The sequence below is a fragment of the Dictyostelium purpureum genome (genome assembly GCF_000190715.1).
Source record: "Dictyostelium purpureum unplaced genomic scaffold DICPUscaffold_40, whole genome shotgun sequence".
Taxonomy (NCBI): Eukaryota; Evosea; class Eumycetozoa; order Dictyosteliales; family Dictyosteliaceae; genus Dictyostelium; species Dictyostelium purpureum.
Genome location: NW_003519377.1, coordinates 15,409 through 40,393, shown reverse-complemented (window position 1 = coordinate 40,393; position 24,985 = coordinate 15,409). Strand labels below are relative to the sequence as shown.

Sequence of the window (24,985 nt, the reverse complement as noted above, 5' to 3'; positions counted from 1 at the left end):
GAATATTAACTATGTAAAAGAAATCAAACAGAAACTAAAACAACTTGGCTCTCAAAAAGATGGTGTAGATTTAATTTTAAACACATTTTCAAATGAATTTATGGATGCAAACTTTAAATGTTTATGTAAAGGCGGTAGAATTGTAGATGTTTCGGTAACACATTTAAATGCAAACGAATACACCGATTTTAACAAATTCAAATACAATATTGGTTACCATGCTGTGGAGATATCAAAACTACATAACAAATTATTTAGAATGCTATTAAAAGAATTATATGATGGTTTTTCAAATCAGAGTTTAGAACTTATACCAATTAAAGAAATTTCAGTTAATAATATCAAAGAAGCAATCGAATTTATGAACGAGAGAAAACTTATTGGTAAAATCTCAGTTAAAATGGATAGTGATGTTTTAACTCCTCTTTTAGAAAATAATAATCAAGACTACAACTGTTTAAAACCAGATTATAAAATCAACCATGAAAGTTTAGGTAAAACTGTTTTAGTGACTGGTCAAACAGGTCTTATCTTAGAAATATTAAAATGGATTTCAAAATGCTCAACATCTGTCGATACTATAATTATTTTATCAAAATCAAAGAAAAGATGGGAAATTGAAAAACTCATTAATGGTTCAGAGAATAATATCAAATATATATTTAAGAGTTGTGATATTGGCGAATATGAGTCAATCAGTCAATCAATTAAAGAAATTTATTTAGAAAATAAAGATATTGGTCAAGTGGAATCTATTTTCCATTTCGCTTTTCAATATGTTAATCACGAACCATTAGAAGTCAGTAAAAACGATTTATATGCATCATTAAGCGCAAAATCGTTTGGAGCAATGAATCTACACAACTTATCATTAGAAAACCAATGGGATTTAAAACAATTTATATTAGCTTCCTCAGTTACTGCAATTTTTGGATCACCAATTCAAGTTGGATATACAAGTTCAAATTACTTTTTAGATGCACTTGCAAGACACAGAAGATCATTAGGTTTACCAGCAATTTCAACATTTTGGGGTCTTTTTGAAACTGCAGGTTTTATTTCAAAACAACGTTCAATTGCAAGATTTATCGAAAACTTGGGATTTTCACCAATTACTGTAAATCTATTATTAGGATCTCTAGATCTTTTTATTCAAAATCAAGAAATCTCCAACAGTCTTTCTGTAAACATTTTCAATGACTCTATCGATAGTTACGCAAACAAACCAGCCAACAGCAAAATTGATTTTATTTCTAATGCAATTCAATCTAAAAACAAACAACTATCTGGTGAAGACTCAGGAGCAATTCAAAAAGTAATTGATAAAATTTCAGAACTCTTAACAATTGAAGCATCAAAAATCAATCATGATTGCCGTTTAATTGATCTTGGATCAGACTCTATGGTTATAATTTCACTTAAAAACTTTATAGATTCAAACTACACTCAAAACCTATTTACAATTTCCCAAATACAAACTTTTACAATTGGTGTACTACTTCAAAATATTTCGAAATCTCTAAATGGCAATAATAATAATAAAAAAACTAATCAAAAGATAATTAGCAACAATAACAATAAAGAGTTTTGGGAAAAAGAAATTAAATTAAACAACACAGTCAAAAATTTGGCAAATACTTCGATAGATTTTAACAATCTTTTAGCAAACGACTTAAATGTCCTTTTAACTGGTACATCAGGTTATTTAGGTGTTTATTTGTTATCGAATTTATTAAAAAGATCAAATTGCTCAAAAATCTATTGTTTAGTTAGAAATAAAAAATCAAATAATGAAGCATTAGAAACAATTATAAACAACTTAAAATATCATAGATTATACGAACAAATAACAGCAAATGAATTTAAAAAGATTGAAATTATTTTAGGTGATATTTCCATTCAGCAATTTGGCCTTCAAGATGGACAATATAATAATATAGCTTCAAATATCAATTTAATAATAAATTGTGGTGCCAATACCAATTTAATATCTCCATATTCAGAATGTAAACCAATTAACGTTGCATCAACATATGAAATGCTTAAATTTGCAAACCACAATGAAAAACTAATTAAACCAATTGTTCACATTTCATCATTTTCAATATTCACAAATATTCAAAGAGAAGAATTTGAAGACTCATTCATACCATCAGTCGACCAAATTGAACAAAGTGAAAACGGTTATGGTCAATCTAAAATCGTTTCAGAATATTTAGTCAGAGAAGCTTCAAACAGAGGAATACCATCAATTGTATTAAGATTACCATTTATATTTGCAAATCCATACACTGGTATCGGAAATAAAAATGACTTTGTACAACTATTTATTCAACAATGCTACAAATTTAAAATATATCCAGATCAATTTATAAATCTTACCAATTTAGCACCTATAACCTGGATATCAGATAATGTATGCAAAATATTATTAAATGCAAACTGTTGGGAAAACAACTCATCCAAATCGTACAACTTAATCAGTGACACATTCAAAATCAGTGATGTATTAGAACAACTTTCAAAAGAATTTAATTTACAAAAACTTGACTATAATGATTGGAAATCAAGATTAATTGAATCAAAGAATGAATCATGTAATAAAATATTAATTTTAGACCCACACAAATCCCTTTTCACATCAAATCTAAAAGCAACCCGTTCAACAATCAAATTATTAGAATCAATGAATTCAAACTACAATGATTCATTTGTGACAATCAATATGATAAAAAAACATATTGACTTTCATTTCAAATAAAACTTTATTAATATTTATTACAACAAAGATAAAAACTAGAAACATATAAAAATAAATAAAAACTTTAATTCATTTATTTTATTATTGTCTTTTTTATTTTATTTTATTATATTATATTAAAAAATTAATTTTTTATTATATATTTATTAATTAATTTTTTATTATATATTTATTAATTAATTTTTTATTTTTAAAATATAATTTATATAAAGATAGTCAAGATGAGAAATTTTTATTGATTTACCTTGGTAGTTAAATTCTTTACATTTTCTTATTGGATTATGTCTTTAAAATGAAAACTGTTGGAAAACAACCCCTCCGAATCAAACAGTTTTACCAACCAATCGAAGTATTAGAACTCAGTCAACAAAATGGTTTAACATTTGAATTTTAAAAAAAAACGATTTTTTATTTATTTATTTATTTAATAAAAGTTTTTTTTTAATTTATATTTTATTTTAAACCTATGAAAACTATAACTTTTGATAAATGACACTTTTTTTTATATGTTCACCTCTATTAGTTTTTTTTTTATTTTTTTTTAAAATTTTGTTTACCCCACGGACACATAAATTAGTTATTTTTTATATATATTTATTTATTTTTTATTTTCAATTCTTTTGATAGGCGTTCATATATGAAGAAGACCTCATTAGATTATTTTTAATTATTGGTAAAGATGTAACAACCATTTTTTTTTCAAAAACTTTTTATTTTATCTTATTATATTTAATTATAATGTAAATTAATTTTTAATTTAAATTTATATTTTATAAAAAATATATAAATTTGCTGTGTATTTTTACACAGTTTACAAGCAAAATAAGAACCAATAGTCTTTAAAAGTAAAATATTAAAATAAAAATGTGGTAAAAAATCAATCTGGATCAAAAAAACTTTTTATTTGAAAAATAAAAAAAATAAGAAATTTTTTGAATTAAATTTTTTTTTTGCAAAATAAATGACACCCTTTGGAAAAATATAGATTTTTTTATAATTTTTTAATTTCACACTATTTATTTTTAAAAATTAAAAGTTTCTTCAAATAAAAATTATTATTGGTTAATCTTTTTTTAATAAAGGTTATGGGGGGTTATTTATAAATGGGAAATCTAATAAAGGTTAGGGTTAATTTATATGGGAAATCTGCATATTCCGGGCACTGTAATTAAAAAAAAAAAATTTTACACATATACACAACCATATTGATTCAAGGATTTCTACATCGATTTTTTAAATATTAATAATTTAAAAAATAAACATACAAAAATACAATTATAAAACTCCATCTGTTATTCATAATACTTTTTTTTTTATTTTGTTTTATATTATTTTTTTTATTTTTATTTTTTTTAAATTAGTATATAAATATTTTTTTTCTTCTTTTATTATTCCAACAATTTTGTTTTAAAAAATTAATTGAACAGTTATTAAGCATTAGAATATAGAAATAAATTTAAAATTTTTTTATTAAAAATGTATAGCGATAATATAGATAATAATAGTGAAGATGTAGCAATTATTGGTGTTGGATTTCGTTTACCAGGTAATTCTAATACACCTGACCAGTTTTGGGAAAATTTAAAAAATAAATTCAATGGTATTGTTGACGCCACAGAAGAATATCAAAGATGGAGCGAGAATCATTTTTATTCAGGGGAAATAAAAAGTAAAAATGCTGGATTGGTATCAATTGATGAGTGGAAATCATTTGACCCATTATTGTTCGGTGTTGCTCCTAGTGATTTGGGAATAACTGATCCACAACAAAGACTGTTACTCAAATCAACATTTGAAGCTTTGGAAGATGCCGGTCTTGACCCAATACAAGGAATGAGAGGTACCAACACTAGTGTATATATCGGTGCCACTACTGTAGACTATAAAATGACAGCTTATACTGAAAAAGATAATAGTATCAATTCTTTAAATACTAATTTAAATATTATGTCAACTCGTATTTCATACTGTTTCGATTTTCGTGGTCAATCGTTAACTTTAGATACTGCCTGCTCAGCCTCTTCAAATGCAATACATCTTGGTTATAAATCCATTGTCAATGGAGACTGTGAATATTCAATTGTCGGTGGTTCCAATTTAATGCTAGGTAATTATAATGTTTTATTATTATTTCAATACCCTATTAATCAATATAGCCAATACTAACTCTGTATTACCATTTTTTATAATAGATACACAATACACCAAAGCTGTAACATATCTAAACATGACAAGTGCCGACGGATATTGTAAATCATTTGATGCTGCTGCAGATGGGTTTGTACGTGCAGAAGGTTGTGGTGTGCTTGTATTAAAAAAATTATCAAATGCCATCAAAGATGGCAACAATATATACTGCGTTATCAAAGGTGCTAACTCAAATACAGATGGTACTTTCAACAAAATAACATTTTTTGCACCATCAAAACATGCACAACATGCAAATCTTGAAAAAACATTATTAGACAGTAAAACCAATCCAAGTGATATTGACTACTTTGAGTGTCATGGTACTGGTACTCCAACAGGTGATCCAATAGAGGTCGAAGCAATATCAATGTCATTAAAAGATCATCATTCAAACAACTCACCATTATTAATTGGTTCAGTAAAGTCCAACATTGGTCATTTAGAACCTGCATCAGGTGTTGCATCAATCATTAAATGCTGTTTAATGTTCAAGCATCGTCAATTTGCACCAAACATTCACTTTAATAACCCAAATCCAAATATAAAGTTTAATGAATGGAATATCAAAGTTGTGACAGACCTAACTCCATTCCCAGAAAACAAATTAGTAACAATCGGTGTAAATAATTTTGGCGCATCAGGTTCAAATGTTTGTATAATCTTAAAAGAATATAATCAACAATTACAAAAACAAACATCTCAAAAATCTAAAAATGAAATAAACTATTTGATTCCATTTTCTGCAAATTCAAAAAAATCATTAGAAGAATACAAATCAAATATTTTAAATAATTTATCCAACTATTCAAACAAAATTGAATTTGACGATTTCATTAAACATCAAGTATTTTGTAAATCACCAAACTTTTTACAAAGATCAGTTATCAGTGCCAAAGATTGGAATAGTTTCAATGATAACTTTAAAAATCAAATCAAAACCTCAAGTAATAAATCATACAACATTATACACAAACACTCAAATCCAGAAATTATTTTTGTAATGTGTGGTCAAGGCCCTCAATACACCAGCATGGCACTCAAACTATATGAAAACAATACAATATTTAGAAAATCAATGGATATGATAAATGAAAAGTTAAGCAAACACGCTGGATTCAATATTTTAGAAAAACTAAGATCAATCGACCCCACAGATAAGAAATCAATTAATAATCCATTAATTACCCAAACATCATTATTTATCGTTCAATTTTCATTAATAGAACTATATAAATATTGGGGAATTAAACCATCTATTATCGTTGGTCACTCTTTTGGTGAGTTAACTTCAACCTATTGTTCTGGTATGCTTGACTTAGATGATGTATGTTATTTGGTTTACCAAAGAGCAAGAATACAAAGTTTAACAGAAACAAATAATCAAGATAAATCTTTAAATTCAAGAATGCTTGTAATTAATATTAGTGAAGAACAATTCAATCAAAAGTATTCATCTAGATACCCAGATATTGAACTCTGTTGTTACAACTCACCATCATCGATTGTTGTCGGAGGTAATGAAGCTAAACTAATTGAAATTCATAACGAATCAAAATCAGACGGTATATTCTCATCATTTCTTGGTGTACAAACAGCATTCCATTCATCAGCTCAAGAAAGTATAAAGGATCTTGTTTATTCATTAAAACATATTAAATATAACAAACCAACAATTCCAACATTTTCAACCGTAACAGGTGAACTATTTGGTAATAATGAAATTGAACCTCCAGCTTCACACTATATCTATTCAAATATTAGAGAACCAGTAATGTTTAGTAAAGCAATTGAAAGTATATTCAATCATATTGAAACTCAAAATAAAAACAATAGAGCAATATTTTTAGAGATTTCACCACATCCAACTTTATCATATTATATCAAACAAATGATACCAAAAGAATCAAATTATTTTAATGAAGATTCAATTTCAGTAATAAACTCATTAAATAAAACCAAAGATGATACTCAAGAAATTCAAAACACAATTTCACAACTATATTGCAAAGGCTATAATGTCAATTTTAAATCACAGTTTATAAATGAAGATATTTATCTACCATCAGTAATATCAAATACATCTATACTACCAAGATATCAATGGGACAATAGTCAATATTGGTCAGAAAGTGATAGATCTATTAAAGCCAGAACTGAAGGACCATCAATTGATCAAAAAGGGTTCTCCATCAACTCACATCAAACTATCTACGAATCATTTATAGATATCAATAGACCACCATTTGAATATTTAAAAGGACACGTTGTAAAAGATAAATATTACTTCCCAGGTTGCGGATATATTGATAACCTTGTATCAATTTTCAACTCTAAAGATTTTATTATACCATATTTAGAATTCAAGGCACCTTTAATCTTAAAAGAAAAAGAAGTCAAACATTTACAAACATCAATAATAAAAACCTCAAGAAACGAATACAAAGTTAGTTTTAGCTTCAAAGACAACAATGAGTGGGTAGAATCATCTCTTGGTAAAATTCATGTTTTCAATTTTGAAACACCAATTGAAAAACTTAATTTTGAGGAACTAAAATTAAAATGTGGAAACACAAAACTTTCAAAAGATGAATTATACACACACATCAAATCTAAAACCGGATTATCATACTTAAATCATTTCAAGAGAGTAGAAGAATGTTATCAAGGTGATGGATGCATATTTTCAAAGATATCATTAAATCCATCAATTACAAGCTTTAAAAAGTCATTCCTAGATCCATCAATTATTGATACAACACTTCATGGTTTCCTATCATATATCGAAGATCCATGTCAAATTGTATTAGATAGAGTCGAAGACTATAGAATCTATTCCTCAAATATTCCAAGTGATATTTCAAATCATACACATATCTATAGCTATTCAGAGTATTTAGGTAAATTTGGAGAATCTTTAACTTCGTCACTCAAAATTATGTTAGATGATGGTACTGTCATCATTGAAGCAGATAAAGTTGTATGTACATCATTAATTCCAATTAGAGATCCATTGCAAATCCAAAATCCAAATAATGAACTATTTTCAATGTATTGGCAAGAACGTGATTCATTAGTACAAAAATCAACACTCAATAACTTATCATTCAATAATCCAAATTATGACAACAATATTCTAACAATCATTGAAAATTCAGTTATACCAATTAAAAATGAAAAAGCAATATTCAGAATACTTCAAATATCAAATAACTATGAACTATCAACAGATATCATCAATTTGATCAACACAACACTATCAAATAATTCAGAAATTGATATTGAGTTTTCAATCGGTTTAGAATCCAACCAAGAGATTAAAGATATCAAATCACAACTCCCATCATTTAATGGAAGTTTATTATTAAAAGAAATTAATTTAAATCAAGCATTAATTGAAAAACAACAATTAAAATACAACTACTATGATATTATAATTTTACCAAAACAATTACAAACAACATCAAAACTAATCAAAGACACTGAAATATTCAACATTTTAAATCCAAAAGGATATTTAATTCACAACAGTAATCAAAGTGACGAAGAATTAAATGAAATTGGTTTTGAATTTAATAACTTTATCAATCCAATTACAATTTCACAAAAACCATCAGTTTTATCAAATAATAACTCAATTCCAATATATGATAATATTTTTATTTTTGGTGAAAGTGGTTCATCTGAATCAAATAAGTTTATTAACATTCTTCAAAAATCATATAATAATAACGTTTTAGTTATTTCAAATATAGATGAATTTAATTTACACTCATCAGAAATTACAGATAACTCATTAATTTATTTCATTACAACCATTAATCAAATTAAAAATCAAAATGATATTGCCAGAGTTACATTGGACTATGTTAATATTAATCAACATCTATTAAAAAATAAACTATCAACAAAACACATAATTGTTTCTACATATTGCCAAAAAGAAGCACTCAACTACACATGTTCAGCTGTAATCGGTGCAAGACGTTATTTCGAAGAATTTATTGATCTCAGACTATTTTCAATTGACTTTGATAATGAATCATTACTTTCAAACAATGTAATCGAAAATATTGAATGTTTAACAAGCATATATCAACATTCTGAATATTTAATTAGAAAAAACATTCCATACTTTGAAAGAATTAAAAAAGAATCAAATTTAAAAACTAAATTTAAATCAACATCGTATCAAGAAAACAATGGATTATTAGCAAAACTTGATCCAAATCTTCAATACAAATTAGCCCCAAAAAAAGTACTAAACCCAGACTATGTAGAGGTTAAAACCGAAGCAATTGGTATCAATTTCAAAGATAACTTAATTTATCGTGGTTTAGTTCCAGCAGAACTTATTAATTCAAAAGGAGATATTAGTGATCCAGAATTTGGTTTCGAATTTTCAGGAATTATTACAAGAATTGGTGATAATGTTACCGAATATAAAATTGGTGATCAAGTATTTGGCTATTCAACATGTGCGGCCTCTACTCATGTTTATCCTCACAAAAACAATATTTTCATCAAACCAAACAATATTAGTTTTGTTGAAGCTTCAATCATACCTATTGTTTACATGACCTCACTTTACTCTCTTTTTTATATTGGTAATTTAAATATTGAAGAAAATGAAAGTGTTTTAATACATACTGGTACAGGTGGTGTCGGTTTATCTGCACTCAATATTTTAAAATGGAAAGGATTTAAATCACACTTGTTTGTTACTGTTGGTTCAAAAGAAAAAGAAGATTATCTAAGAGAACACTATGGATCATTAATTACAGGTATTTACTCCACAAGAAATATTAACTATGTAAAAGAAATCAAACAAAAACTAAAACAACTTGGCTCTCAAAAAGATGGTGTAGATTTAATTTTAAACACATTTTCAAATGAATTTATGGATGCAAACTTTAAATGTTTATCAAAAGGTGGTAGAATTGTAGATGTTTCAACAACACATTTAAATCCACACGAATACACCGATTTTAACAAATTTAAATACAATGTAGTTTATCATGCTGTGGAGTTATTAAAATTACCTAATGAAATATTTAAAATGCTATTAAAGAAATTATATGATGGTTTTTCAACCCAAGGTTTGGAACTTATACCAATTAATGAATTTTCAGCTAATAATATCAAAGAAGCAATCGAATTTATGAACGAGAGAAAACTTATTGGTAAAATCTCAGTTGAAATGGATAGTGATGTTTTAACTCCTCTTTTAGAAAATAATAATCAAGACTACAACTTTTTAAAACCAGATTATAAAATTAACCATGAAAGTTTAGGTAAAACTGTTTTAGTTTCTGGTCAAACAGGTCTTATCTTAGAAATATTAAAATGGATTTCAAAATGTTCAACATCTGTCGAAACTATAATTATTTTATCAAAATCGAAGAAAAGATGGGAAATTGAAAAACTCATTAATGGTTCAAAGAATAATATCAAATATATATTTAAGAGTTGTGATATTGGTGAATATGAGTCTATCAAAAAATCAATACAAGAAATCTATTTAGAAAATAAATATATTGGTCAAGTGGAATCTATTTTCCATTTCGCTTTTCAATATGTTAAACATGAACCATTAGAAGTCAGTAAAAACGATTTATATGAATCATTAAGCGCAAAATCGTTTGGAGCAATGAATCTACACAACTTATCATTAGAAAACCAATGGGAATTAAAACAATTTATATTAGCTTCTTCAGTTTCTGCAATTTTTGGATCACCAATTCAAGCTGGATATACTTGCTCAAATTACTTTTTAGATGCACTTGCAAGACACAGAAGGTCATTGGGTTTACCAGCAACTTCAACATTTTGGGGTATTTTCGAAACTGCAGGTTTTATTTCAAAACAACGTTCAATTGCAAGATTTATTGAAAACTTGGGTTTTACACCAATTACTGTAAATCTATTATTAGGATCTCTAGATCTTTTTATTCAAAATCAGGAAATCTCCAACAGTCTTACTGTAAACATTTTCAATGACTCTATCGATATTTACTCAAACAAACCAGCCAACAGCAAAATTGATTTTATTTCAAATGCAATTCAATCTAAAAACAAACAACTATCTGGTGAAGACTCAGGAGCAACTCAAAAAGTAATTGATAAAATTTCAGAACTCTTGACAATTGAAGCATCAAAAATCAATCATGATTGCCGTTTAATTGATCTTGGATCAGACTCTATGGTTATGCTCTCACTTAAAAACTTTATAGATTCAAACTACGCTCAAAACCTATTTTCAATTTCACAATTGCAAACCCTAACTATTGGTGGGATAATCCAAAATATTTTGAAATCTCAAAGTGGCAATAATAATAATCATAAAAAAACCAATGATTTAAAACCAAATAATCAAAATAATTAATTTTAGACCCACACAAATCCCTTTTCACATAAAATTTAAAAACAACCAGTTCAACTATCAAATTATTATAATCAATGAATTTAAAATGTTTCATTTATAACAATCAATATGATAAGAAACCATATTAATTAACATTTCAAATAAAACTTTATTTTATTTTAATATATTATCTCAACAAAGTAAAAAACATATAAATAAACAAATAAAAAACTCTAAAAATAAAAAAAAAAAACTTTTATGATCAATGATTTAATTATTCATTTATTTTATTATTATTTACTTTTTTATTTTATTTTATTTTATTTTATTTTATTTTATTTTATTTTATTTTATTTATTTTATTTATTGTATCTAATTATATAGTAAATTAATATTGAATTTATATTTATAATCTATAAAATAAAGAATAGTCAAGATGAGAAATTTTAAGACTTTTCTTGGTAGCTTGATTCTTTAAACTTTCTTATTGGATTACTTTAATTCAATATATATCATGATATTGTACCAAACCCTTTTTAAATAGAAAAAATAATATTATAAATAAAGCTATATTTTATAAAAATATATAAAATCCACCCTCCTGCTATATAGATTTTATTACTGTACAGATAAAACTTTGATCTAAAATCGTAAACTACTGGGATTTTAGATCAAAGTTAAGAATTATAATAATTTATAGTATTATCTACATAGATTAAAAGTAAAAAAAAGAACCAATAATCTTATAAGTATTTTTTAAAATGGATGAAATTCAAGCCACATTATAACTAAAAGAAGACCTTAAAATAAAAATATAAATTAGTAAAAATAATTATTATTATTTAATTTTAATTATTTTTTACACAAAAATATTTTTTTTTTATTTTTTTTTTTAAAAATTTTAATTTTTTTTAACACATATGCACAATTATATTAATTTTTAATCTAAAGATTTCCACACGGTTTTTTTTTAATATAAATAATTAAAAAAGTACATATATACATATATATGCACTTATAAATCTCCATCTGTTATTCATAATACTTTTTTTTTTATTTTGTTTTATTTTATTTTTTTTATTATCATGTTTTTAAAATTAGTAAAGCATATCATCCCTTTTGTACAATATCTTTTAAAATAATAACCCATCTATTCAAAAGCATTAAAACTATTTTAGGTTGTTTTAACCAAACTATATAAATTATTTTTTTATTTATTCTGTATAACTACGAGCACTAAAATCATGTTAGTATTATCTTTTGCTCATTAAGGTATGTATAAAATTAAATATGTCAGTTTTAATAACCAATAAAGAGAAAAGATTTTTATATTTTAAAAGATAAATAAAAAATAAAATCAATATATAAATATATATATATTTTTTTTTTTCTTTTATTATTCCAACAATTTTGTTTTAATAGTTTTAAAAAAATTAGTCAAACAATTATTAAACATTAGAATATAGAACTAAATTTAAGATTTTTTTATTAAAAAATGGATAACTATAATTTAGATAATAATAGTGAAGATGTAGCAATTATTGGTGTTGGATTTCGTTTACCAGGTGATTCTAATACACCTGACCAGTTTTGGGAAAATTTAAAAAATAAATTCAATGGTATTGTTGACGCTACACAAGAATATCAAAGATGGAGCGAAAATCATGTTTATACAGGAGAAATAAAAAGTAAAAATGCTGGATTGGTATCAATTGATGAATGGAAATCATTTGACCCATTATTATTCGGTATTGCTCCAAATGAGTTGGGAATAACTGATCCACAACAAAGACTGTTACTCAAATCAACATTCGAAGCATTGGAAGATGCAGGTCTTGACCCAATACAAGGAATGAGAGGTACCAACACTAGTGTGTACATCGGTGCCACCACTATAGACTATAAAATGACAGCCTATACTGAAAAAGATAATAGTATCAATTCTTTAATTAGTAATTTACATACAATGTCAAATCGTATTTCATACTGTTTCGATTTTCGTGGTCAATCGTTAACTTTAGATACTGCCTGCTCAAGCTCTTCAAATGCAATACATCTTGGTTATAAATCCATTGTCAATGGAGACTCTGAATATTCAATTGTCGGTGGTTCCAATTTAATAATAGGTAATTATAATGTTTTATTATTTTAATTCCCTTTTAATCAATATAACCAATACTAACTCTGTATATCCCTTTTTTATAATAGATACACTATACACAAAAGCTGTATCATATCTAAACATGGCAGGCGCCGGGGGGTATTGTAAAACATTTGACTCTGCTGCAGATGGGTTTGTACGTGCAGAAGGTTGTGGTGTGCTTGTATTAAAAAAATTATCAAATGCCATCAAAGATGGCAACAATATATACTGCGTTATCAAAGGTGCAAACTCTAATGCCGATGGTACTTTCAACAAAACAACATTTTTCGCACCATCCAAATATGCACAAAATGCAAATCTTGAAAAAGTATTATTAGACAGTAAAACAAACCCAAGTGATATTGACTACTTTGAGTGCCATGGTACTGGTACTCCAACAGGTGATCCAATAGAAACTGAAGCAATATCAATGTCATTAAAAGATCATCGTTCAAACAACTCTCCATTATTAATTGGTTCAGTAAAGTCCAACATTGGTCATTTAGAACCTGCATCAGGTGTTGCATCAATCATTAAATGCTGCTTAATGTTCAAACATCGTCAATTTGCACCAAACATTCACTTTAATAACCCAAATCCAAATATAAAGTTTAATGAATGGAATATCAAAGTTGTAACAGACCTAACTCCATTCCCAAAAAACAAATTAGTAACAATCGGTGTAAATAATTTCGGCGCAACAGGTTCAAATGTTTGTATAATCTTAAAAGAATATAATCAACAATTACAACTACAAACATCTCAAAAATCAAAAAATGAAATAAACTATTTAATTCCATTTTCTGCAAATTCAAAAACATCATTAGAAGACTACAAATCAAAAATTTTAAATAATATATCCAACTATTCAAACAAAATTGAATTTAACGATTTCATTAAACATCAAGTATTTTGTAAATCACCAAACTTTTTACAAAGATCAGTTATCAGTGCCAAAGATTGGAATAGTTTCAATGATAACTTTAAAAATCAAATCAAAACCTCAAGTAATAAATCATACAATATTTTACACAAACACTCAAATCCAGAAATTATTTTTGTTATGTGTGGTCAAGGCCCTCAATACACCAGCATGGCACTCAAACTATATGAAAACAATACAATATTTAGAAAATCAATGGATATGATAAATGAAAAATTGAGCAAACACGCTGGATTCAATATTTTAGAAAAACTTAGATCAATCGACCCCACAGATAAGAAATCAATTAACGATCCATTAATCGCTCAAACATCATTATTTATCGTTCAATTTTCATTAATAGAACTATATAAACATTGGGGAATTAAACCATCTATTATCGTTGGTCACTCTTTTGGTGAGTTGGCATCCACATTTTGTTCTGGTATGATCAATTTAGAAGAAGCCTGCTTTTTAGCTTACCAAAGAGCAAGAATACAAAGTTTAACAGTAACAAATAATCAAGATAAATCTTTAAATTCAAGAATGCTTGTAATTAATATTAGTGAAGAACAATTCAATCAAAAGTATTCATCTAGATATCCAGATATTACAATTTGTTGCTATAACTCACCTTCATCGATTGTTGTCGGAGGTAATGAAGCTAAACTAATTGAAATTCATAACGAATCAAAATCAAACGGTATATTCTCAGCATTTCTTGGTGCACAAACAGCATTCCATTCATCAGCTCAAGAAAGTATAAAGGATCTTGTTTATTCTTTAAAACAAATTAAATATAACAAACCAACTATTCCAACATTTTCAACAGTAACAGGTGAACTATTTGGTAATAATGAAATTGAACCTCCTGCTTCACATTATATCTATTCAAATATTAGAGAACCAGTAATGTTTAGTAAAGCAATTGAAAATATATTCAATCATATTGAAACTCAAAATAAAAACAATAGAGCAATATTTTTAGAGATTTCACCACATCCAACTTTATCATATTATATCAAACAAATGATACCAAAAGAATCAAATTATTTTAGTGAAGATTCAATAACAGTAATAAGCTCGTTAAATAAAAACAAAGATGATACTCAAGAAATTCAAAACACAATTTCACAACTATATTGCAAAGGCTATAATGTCAATTTTAAATCACAGTTTATAAATGAAGATATTTATTTACCATCAGTAATATCAAATACATCAATCCTACCAAGATATCAATGGGATAATAATCAATATTGGTCAGAAAGTGATAGATCTCTCAAAGCCAGAACTGAAGGACCATCAATTGATCAAAAAGGGTTCTCCATCAACTCAAATCAAACTATCTACGAATCATTTATAGATATCAATAGACCACCATTTGAATATTTAAAAGGACACGTTGTAAAAGATAAATATTACTTCCCAGGTTGTGGATATATTGATAGCCTTGTATCAATTTTCAACTCTAAAGATTTTATTATACCATATTTAGAATTTAAGACACCTTTAATCTTAAAAGAAAAAGAAGTCAAACATTTACAAACATCAATAACAAAAACCTCAAGAAATGAATACAAAGTTAGTTTTAGCTTCAAAGACAAGAATGAATGGGTAGAAACATCTCTTGGTAAAATTCATGTTTTCAATTTTGAAACACCAATTGAAAAACTTAATTTTGAGAAATTAAAATTAAAATGTGGCAACACAAAACTTTCAAAAGATGAATTATACACACACATCAAATCTAAAACCGGATTATCATACTTAAATCATTTCAAGAGAGTTGAAGAATGCTATCAAGGCGATGGATGCACATTTTCAAAGATATCATTAAATCCATCAATTACAAGCTTTAAAAAGTCATTCCTAGATCCATCAATTATTGATACAACACTTCATGGTTTCCTATCATATATCGAAGATCCATGTCAAATTGTATTGGATAGAGTCGAAGACTACAGAATCTATTCCACAAATATTCCAAGCGATATTTCAAATCATACACATATCTATTGTTATTCAGAGTTTTTAGGTAAATTTGGAGAATCTTTAACTTCATCACTCAAAATTATGTTAGATGATGGTACTGTCATCATTGAAGCAGATAAAGTTGTATGTACATCATTAATACCAATTAGAGATCCATTGCAAATCCAAAATCCAAACAATGAACTATTTTCAATGTATTGGCAAGAACGTGATTCATTAGTCCAAAAATCAACACTCAATAACTTATCATTCAATAATCCAGATTATGACAACAATATTCTAACAATCATTGAAAATTCAATTATACCAATTAAAAATGAAAAAGCAATATTCAGAATACTTCAAATATCAAATAACTATGAACTATCAACAAATATCATCAATTTGATCAACACAACACTATCAAACAATTCAGAAATTGATATTGAGTTTTCAATCGGTTTAGAATCCAACCAAGAAATTAAAGATATCAAATCACAACTACCATCATTTAATGGAAGTTTATTATTAAAAGAAATTAATTTAAATCAAGCATTAATTGAAAAACAACAATTAAAATGCAACTACTATGATATTATAATTTTACCAAAACAATTACAAACAACATCAAAACTAATCAAAGACACTGAAATATTCAACATTTTAAATCCAAAAGGATATTTAATTCATAACAGTAATCAAAGTGACGAAGAATTAAATGAAATTGGTTTTGAATTTAATAACTTTATCAATCCAATTACAATTTCACAAAAACCATCAGTTTTATCAAATAATAACTCAATTCCAATATATGATAATATTTTTATTTTCGGTGAAAATAGCTCAAATGAATCAAACAAATTTATTGAAACCATTCAAAACTCATATAGCAAATCAAATATAAGCAAATCCCAAAATAGCAAAAGACTAAAAATGTCATATAAAGATAAAAGAATTTTTCTCATTCCAAATATAGATGAATTTAATTTACACTCATCAAAAATCACAGATAACTCAGTAATTTATTTCATTACAACCATTAATCAAATTAAAAATCAAAATGATATTGCCAGAGTTACATTGGACTATGTTAATATTAATCAACATCTATTAAAAAATAAACTATCAACAAAACACATAATAGTTTCTACATATTGTCAAAAAGAAGCACTCAACTATACATGTTCAGCTGTAATCGGTGCAAGACGTTATTTCGAAGAATTTATTGATCTCAGACTATTTTCAATTGACTTTGATAATGAATCATTACTTTCAAACAATGTAATCGAAAATATTGAATGTTTAACAAGCACATATCAACATTCTGAATATTTAATTAGAAAAAACATTCCATATTTTGAAAGAATTAAAAAAGAATCAAATTTAAAAGCCAAATTTAAATCAACATCGTATCAAGAAAACAATGGATTATTAGCAAAACTTGATCCAAATCTTCAATACAAATTAGCCCCAAAAAAAGTACTAAACCCAGACTATGTAGAGGTTAAAACTGAAGCATTTTGTATCAATTTCAAAGATAACTTAATTTATCGTGGTTTAGTTCCAGCAGAACTTATTAATTCAAAAGGAGATATTAGTGACCCAGAATTTGGTTTCGAGTTTTCAGGAATTATTACAAGAATTGGTGATAATGTTACCGAATATAAAATTGGTGATCAAGTATTTGGCTATTCAACATGTGCGGCCTCTACTCATATATATCCTCACAAAAATAATATTTTCACCAAACCAAACAATATTAGTTTTGTTGAAGCCTCATCAATTCCTGTTGTTTACATGACCTCTCTTTACTGTCTTTTTAATATTGGTAATTTAAATATTGAAGAAAAAGAGACTGTTTTAATACATACTGGTACAGGTGGTGTCGGTTTATCTGCACTCAATATTTTAAAATGGAAAGGATTTAAATCACACTTGTTTGTTACTGTTGGTTCAAAAGAAAAAGAAGATTATCTAAGAGAACATTATGGATCATTAATTACAGGTATTTACTCCACAAGAAATATTAACTATGTAAAAGAAATCAAACAGAAACTAAAACAACTTGGCTCTCAAAAAGATGGTGTAGATTTAATTTTAAACACATTTTCAAATGAATTTATGGATGCAAACTTTAAATGTTTATGTAAGGGCGGTAGAGTTGTAGATGTTTCAGTAACACATTTAAATCCACATGAATACACCGATTATAACAAATTCAAATACAATATTGGTTACCATGCTGTGGAGATGTCTAGATTAAATAGTGAACCAATTAGAATTCTATTAAAACAACTATCATATGGTTTTTCAACCCAAGGTTTGGAACTTCTACCAATTAAAGAATTTTCAGTTAACAATGTCAAAGAGGCTATTGAATTTATCAATGAAAGGAAACTTATTGGTAAAATCTCAGTTAAAATGGATAGTGATGTTTTAACTCCTCTTTTAGAAAATAATAATCAAGACTACAACTGTTTAAAACCAGATTATAAAATCAACCATGAAAGTTTAGGTAAAACTGTTTTAGTTTCTGGTCAAACAGGTCTTATCTTAGAAATATTAAAATGGATTTCAAAATTCTCAACATCTGTCGAAACTATAATTATTTTATCAAAATCGAAGAAAAGATGGGAAATTGAAAAACTCGTTAGCGGTTCAAAGAATAATATCAAATATATATTTAAGAGTTGTGATATTGGTGAATATGAGTCTATCAAAAAATCAATACAAGAAATCTATTTTGAAAATAAACATATTGGTCAAGTGGAATCTATTTTCCATTTCGCTTTTCAATATGTTAATCACGAACCATTAGAAGTCAGTAAAAACGATTTATATGCATCATTAAGCGCAAAATCGTTTGGAGCAATGAATCTACACAACTTATCATTAGAGAAACAATGGGAATTAAAACAATTTATATTAGCTTCCTCAGTTACTGCAATTTTTGGATCACCAATTCAAGTTGGATATACAAGTTCAAATTACTTTTTAGATGCACTTGCAAGACACAGAAGATCATTAGGTTTACCAGCAATTTCAACATTTTGGGGTCTTTTCGAAACTGCAGGTTTTATTTCAAAACAACGTTCAATTGCAAGATTTATTGAAAACATGGGTTTTACACCAATTACTGTAAATCTATTATTAGGATCTCTAGATCTTTTTATTCAAAATCAAGAAATCTCCAACAGTCTTTCTGTAAACATTTTCAATGACTCTATCGATAGTTACGCAAACAAACCAGCCAACAGCAAAATTGATTTTATTTCAAATGCAATTCAATCTAAAAACAAACAACTATCTGGTGAAGACTCAGGAGCAACTCAAATAGTAATTGATAAAATTTCAGAACTCTTAACAATTGAAGCATCAAAAATCAATCATGACTGCCGTTTAATTGATCTTGGATCAGACTCTATGGTTATAATTTCACTTAAAAACTTTATAGATTCAAACTACACTCAAAACCTATTTACAATTTCACAATTGCAAACCCTAACAATTGGTGTGATTATCCAAAATATTTTGAAATCTCTAAATGGCAATAATAATAATAATAAAAATAAAAAAACCAATAATGTAAAACCAAATAATCAAAAGATAATTAGCAACAATAACAATAGAGAGTTTTGGGAAAAAGAAATTAAATTAAACAACACAGTCAAAAATTTGGCAAATACTTCAATAGATTTTAACAAACTTTTAGCAAATGACTTAAATGTCCTTTTAACTGGTACATCTGGTTATTTAGGTGTTTATTTGTTATCGAATTTATTAAAAAGATCAAATTGCTCAAAAATCTATTGTTTAGTTAGAAATAAAAAATCAAATAATGAAGCATTAGAAACAATTATAAACAACTTAAAATATCATGGATTATATGAACAAATAACAGCAAATGAATTTAAAAAGATTGAAATTATTTTAGGTGATATTTCCATTCAACAATTTGGCCTTCAAGATGAACAATATAATAATATAGCTTCGAATATCAATTTAATTATAAATTGCGGTGCCTATACCAATTTAATATCTCCATATTCAGAATGTAAACCAATTAACGTTGCATCAACATATGAAATGCTTAAATTTGCAAGCCACAATGAAAAACTAATTAAACCAATTATTCACATTTCATCATTTTCAATATTCACAAATATTCAAAAAGAAGAATTTGAAGACTCATTCATACCATCAGTCGACCAAATTGAACAATGTGAAAACGGTTATGGTCAATCTAAAATCGTTTCAGAATATTTAGTCAGAGAAGCTTCAAACAGAGGAATACCATCAATTATATTAAGATTACCATTTATATTTGCAAATCCATCCACTGGCATCGGAAATAAAAATGACCTTATACAACTATTTATCCATGCTTGTTATAAATTAAAAATATATCCAGACCAATTTAAAGTTTTAACTAATTTGGCACCAATTACTTGGATTTCCGACAATGTATGCAAAATGATATTAAATGCAAACTGTTGGGAAAACAACTCCTCCAAAACATACAACTTAATCAGTGACACATTCAAAATCGGCGATGTATTAGAACAACTTTCAAAAGAATTTAATTTACAAAAACTTGACTACAATGATTGGAAATCAAGATTAATTGAATCAAAAAATGAATCCTGTAGTAAAATATTATTTTTAGAACCACAAAGAAAATATTTCACACCAAATCTAAAAGCAACCAGTTCAACTATCAAATTATTAGAATCAATGAATTCAAACTACAATGATTCATTTGTTACAATCAATATGATAAAAAATCATTTAAATTTTTATTTTAAATAAAATAATTTCATTTTAGTCCAAAATATAAAATTAAAAACGAAGAAATTTTTTTTTTATTATTTATTTATAAATATATAATTTATTACTTTTATTTATTTATTTTTATTATTTTTTTTTAAATGTTTATTTTTTTTAAAAAAAAAAAGAGAATTCAATAAAATATAATTGAATTTTGAGACCGTTTTTGATATTAATATCATATATATTATTTAATTATTGTTTTTACATTGAAGATTTAATGAAACCTCTTACTGAAGCTACTCCATAATTCCAATTTATTTGAGTTTTATATCCATGCTTTTCGAGACAAGCTGACAAATAGAATTGAACAAAGTAAAATCCAGCCAAGCCAGTTAATGCATGCCAAACTGAATGTAATTGAATACCTGGGATAACATTGCCATTACTACAAAGTTTTCTTTCAATGAGCCAAGAGAAATATGCGGATAACATTGAAATACAACAAAAGAGTAAGAACTTCTTTGGGTTACTTTCGCTGAGTGGAATTTTAATTTTACGAGCATAAAAGTGAGAAAGTACAACATTTGAGCAAATGAGGAAACCAAATGCAACTTGAAGAATAGTTGGGCAATCACGAATAATTGAAATTGTGATGGCAACTGCAATAACATATGAAGATAATCCAATTGGAAGGTATTTACGCATAAATATATACCATTTTGGGTCTTTTTCTTTATCTACTGGATCGATTGTTAACATTGAGTAAATAAAAGTTGCTGCAGTTAACAACATTGGGAATTCATCAAATAATTGATTTTCATATAACAATGTTGCATGATAAAATGCACTACCAACACCAACTAGGAATAAAGATGTGTATGAAAGTATAAGCTGAGTTCTAATATTTAATTTCTTTAAAATCTTTATATGTTCAAACAATTGTTGATCTCTTGACGATGCCGACATCATTAAATAAATACCATAAATTCCAAATGCACTAATAACAAAACTCGAAAATGTATTATAAAATTCGCAAATATATGGTGATATTTCATAATTATTTTCGCACCTGAATTATTATAAAAAAATAAAATTAATATACGATGATTCATTCAAAACAATTTTATCCTCTTAACACATACCAATCTATATTAGATGTTACACGGCCCCAATAATAATCTTGACTTTTAATTGAATCCATTTTTAAATTATTTATTTTTTATATTTTTTTTTAAAAATAATAAAAACTTAATATATCTTTTTTTTTATTTTTTTATTTTATTTATATTTATTAATATATATACTATAATAAATGTTTATTCTTTTTTAAAAAAAACAATGTATTTATTTTCCTATTTTTTATATTAATAGAAAAAAAAAAGTATATTACAATTGTTATAATATAGATAGATCTATTGTATTTAAGTAGTAATTATATAATTTTATTGAATGTTACACAAAAAAAAAATTTTAAAATTTTAAAAAAAAAAAAAATATATAAATATATTTTTTATGGATATATAATAAAATAATTCTTTATATTTAACAGTAATAAATAGTAAAAGAAAAATAATTAAATAGCAATGGGTGAAATTAAAAAAATTTAAAAAAATTTAAAAAAAAATAAAAAAAATTAATTTTTATTTTTTATTTATTTTTTTTTTTTAATTTAAAATAAAAAAAAAAACGAAAAGAAATTAATTCTATAGAAATCAAAAAAATAACTGAAAAAAAATTCAAAAAAAAACTCAATTTGGTCACGCATTATAACATCAATCTAGAAAAAGAATAATAATTTCATAGTTTTGAAACTTTCAGAGTTTTAATATTTAGAATTATCTCTACTCCGCTATTCTAAAGTGATTATTATAATAATTCATAAAAAAAAATTAAAAAAAAATAAAATAAAAACAAATTTAAACAAAAAAACAAAAAATTAAATATTTTAAATTATAATTACCAACATTGTTTTATTTTTTTTTTTTTTTTTTATAAAATTATCATAATTTTAAAAAGATTGAGATAAAGCAATTAGAACTTTAGAGAATGAGTTTCACAACAATAATACCAAAAACAATATAAACAATTATAAACAAGTGAAGTTAAAAAAAAAAACCGAAATAATGCTGATGTAGATTTTATCGAAAGTAACAAGAATTTTAATTGATATCAAAAAGATAATTATCTAAATTTTTCCAACTAAATATAAACGATTTTATGAATTAAATAGAAAAATATAATAAAGAAGTAAAAAACATAGGTAAAAGGGAAATCTACAGTTATGGTGGAATATGAAAACTCCACACAACAAAATAATATATCTGAAGAAAATAAAATATTGAAAATTATAAAATAAAAACCTTTTTATTTTTATTATTGGTGTTTCTAAAGTTTTATGTTATCTTTGGCTTTTGGTATACCTGGAAACTCCAATTCTGATATGTTTGTATTGAACAAATCTTGAATATTTTTATTTTTCAATCGTTCAAATTCACCCATGTAGTAATTAATTACATCATTAAACTCGAATTCGGGGAGAGTACCATCTGGTTCAATTTTTAGGGATCTGTAAACCTTTGCAACGTTTTCAAATATTTTAACCTCGTCATCTAACATTTCAAGGTATTTTTGGAGACAATCAATAGTACAACCTTTCTCTAGTGGAACTTCAAAGATTATTTTACCCCAGCTGGAAATACGTTCACAGTTAATACTAGGGTCATGATAAGGATGAGGGCACTGCGCTTTTTGAATATTCATTATTTTGTTTTATATTTAATATAACTATATTATTAATAATTTGAAAAATAAATAAAATAAATTAAAAATATTTTATTATATTGTCAAACCAAGTTTGAAATAACAGGAAAAAAATTTTATTTTTTTAATATTTAATTTTAATTTATTTTTAATTTTAATTTATTTATATTTTTTTAATTTTAATTTTAATTTATTTATTTAATTTTAATTTATTTTTTTTCTTTCAGATCCAAGGATAAATTCATTAGCTACCAAAAATATTAATAATTATCAATGGACATATTATTATTAAAAATCATTTAAAAAAAATAATATTCAAAATATTGCATTGGTCATCCTCGATTGAAATAATTAAACGAAAGCAAAACTACTAAGTTTTTTGAAAATTTTTTAGACTTTAAAAATAAAATAAATATAATTTTAAAAAAGACTTTATATTAAATTATTTTTTTATTCATCGAAAATAACATATTTTCATCGGAACTTTTTTTTCAACTAGGACCTGCTGGACACTCCATTGGGTTCTTCATTTAATTGCTCCATAAATTGTACAATTTTATTTTAATTTAATTTAATTCTTTTTATCTTTGTCTTTGTCTTTTTCTCTTTCTCTTTCTATTTTTGGTATTGGTAATAAATTATTTGATGACGAAGAGGTTGAATTTGAAATCGATTGTTTTCTTTTTGAATTATAATAATAACTTCTACATTGACTCACACTTTTAGTTGAAATGTAATCTGCAATTGATTTAAAATCAGAACCAAATTTATTTGCTGCTATATTGAATAGTTCCCTTTCTTGATCAGTCCATCTAGGGTTATCGTTATCTGTTGTGGTTGAGGTGGTTGTGGTTAAAGATGATAATGACATTGATGGAATTACTGATGGTGATGAGGGGTTTTTGGGGGGGTGGGGGGTAATCACACCACCATCCTTCCGCCCCACCAAAATATGGGAAACGAACATCAGTCCCACATATTAAATAAATCCAGTTGTCCCTATTGATGCCGAGCAAGCCGTGTTTCAACCTTCTGCTTACAATGAGACTTAGTTCAACTCAAAAGGAGGCGCCGATTTTCTCCACAATGAAAAAAGAACCCTTC

General features: G+C 25.8%; 7 protein-coding genes across 7 annotated transcripts in view; 4 read left to right on the top strand and 3 right to left on the bottom strand.

Moving 5' to 3' along the window:
• Positions 1-100: 100 nt before the first annotated feature.
• On the top strand, positions 101-1,372 carry DICPUDRAFT_29016 (uncharacterized protein; the record flags this gene model as incomplete). The annotated part of the gene is made up of 1 exon (XM_003285175.1): positions 101-1,372. A coding segment is annotated over one exon (1,272 nt), but the record flags the coding sequence as incomplete, so codon positions are not given.
• Positions 1,373-1,402: 30 nt separating this feature from the next.
• DICPUDRAFT_28991 (uncharacterized protein) lies at positions 1,403-2,761 on the top strand (the record flags this gene model as incomplete). Its single annotated transcript, XM_003285174.1, has 1 exon — positions 1,403-2,761. The coding sequence occupies one exon, from the start codon at positions 1,403-1,405 to the stop codon at positions 2,759-2,761; it is 1,359 nt and encodes a 452-aa protein (XP_003285222.1).
• A 1,476-nt stretch (positions 2,762-4,237) lies between these two features.
• DICPUDRAFT_149064 (uncharacterized protein) lies at positions 4,238-11,333 on the top strand (the record flags this gene model as incomplete). The annotated part of the gene is made up of 2 exons (XM_003285173.1): positions 4,238-4,868; positions 4,954-11,333. The coding sequence occupies 2 exons, from the start codon at positions 4,238-4,240 to the stop codon at positions 11,331-11,333; spliced, it is 7,011 nt and encodes a 2,336-aa protein (XP_003285221.1).
• Positions 11,334-12,807: 1,474 nt separating this feature from the next.
• On the top strand, positions 12,808-21,160 carry DICPUDRAFT_149063 (uncharacterized protein; the record flags this gene model as incomplete). Its single annotated transcript, XM_003285172.1, has 2 exons — positions 12,808-13,438; positions 13,521-21,160. 2 exons carry the CDS (start codon positions 12,808-12,810, stop codon positions 21,158-21,160), a joined length of 8,271 nt encoding a protein of 2,756 aa, XP_003285220.1.
• A 135-nt stretch (positions 21,161-21,295) lies between these two features.
• DICPUDRAFT_91460 (uncharacterized protein) lies at positions 21,296-22,653 on the bottom strand. The gene is made up of 2 exons (XM_003285154.1): positions 22,264-22,653; positions 21,296-22,190 (listed from the first exon to the last, which is right to left on the bottom strand). The coding sequence occupies exons 1-2, from the start codon at positions 22,320-22,322 to the stop codon at positions 21,383-21,385; spliced, it is 867 nt and encodes a 288-aa protein (XP_003285202.1). The 5' UTR covers positions 22,323-22,653; the 3' UTR covers positions 21,296-21,382.
• Positions 22,654-23,468: 815 nt separating this feature from the next.
• On the bottom strand, positions 23,469-23,964 carry DICPUDRAFT_91459 (uncharacterized protein). Its single transcript, XM_003285153.1, has one exon. It carries the CDS (start codon positions 23,879-23,881, stop codon positions 23,507-23,509), a length of 375 nt encoding a protein of 124 aa, XP_003285201.1. The 5' UTR covers positions 23,882-23,964; the 3' UTR covers positions 23,469-23,506.
• A 488-nt stretch (positions 23,965-24,452) lies between these two features.
• The window catches only part of DICPUDRAFT_76145 (uncharacterized protein), a gene marked incomplete at both ends in the record, with an annotated part of 3,953 nt that continues 3,420 nt past the window's right edge, over positions 24,453-24,985 (bottom strand). Inside the window, one exon of the mRNA XM_003285152.1 lies at positions 24,453-24,693. Within this exon, the coding sequence (XP_003285200.1) occupies positions 24,453-24,693 (241 nt within the window). The remainder of the gene's footprint in view (positions 24,694-24,985) is intronic.

Coding starts and splice junctions, on each gene's coding strand:
- DICPUDRAFT_91460 (XM_003285154.1), bottom strand. CDS start 22,322: ATGGATTCAATTAAAAGTCAAGATTATTATTGGGGCCGTGTAACATCT. Junction 22,191..22,263: donor GTAACATCTAATATAGATTG/GTATGTGTTAAG, acceptor ATAATAATTCAG/GTGCGAAAATAATTATGAAA.
- DICPUDRAFT_91459 (XM_003285153.1), bottom strand. CDS start 23,881: ATGAATATTCAAAAAGCGCAGTGCCCTCATCCTTATCATGACCCTAGT.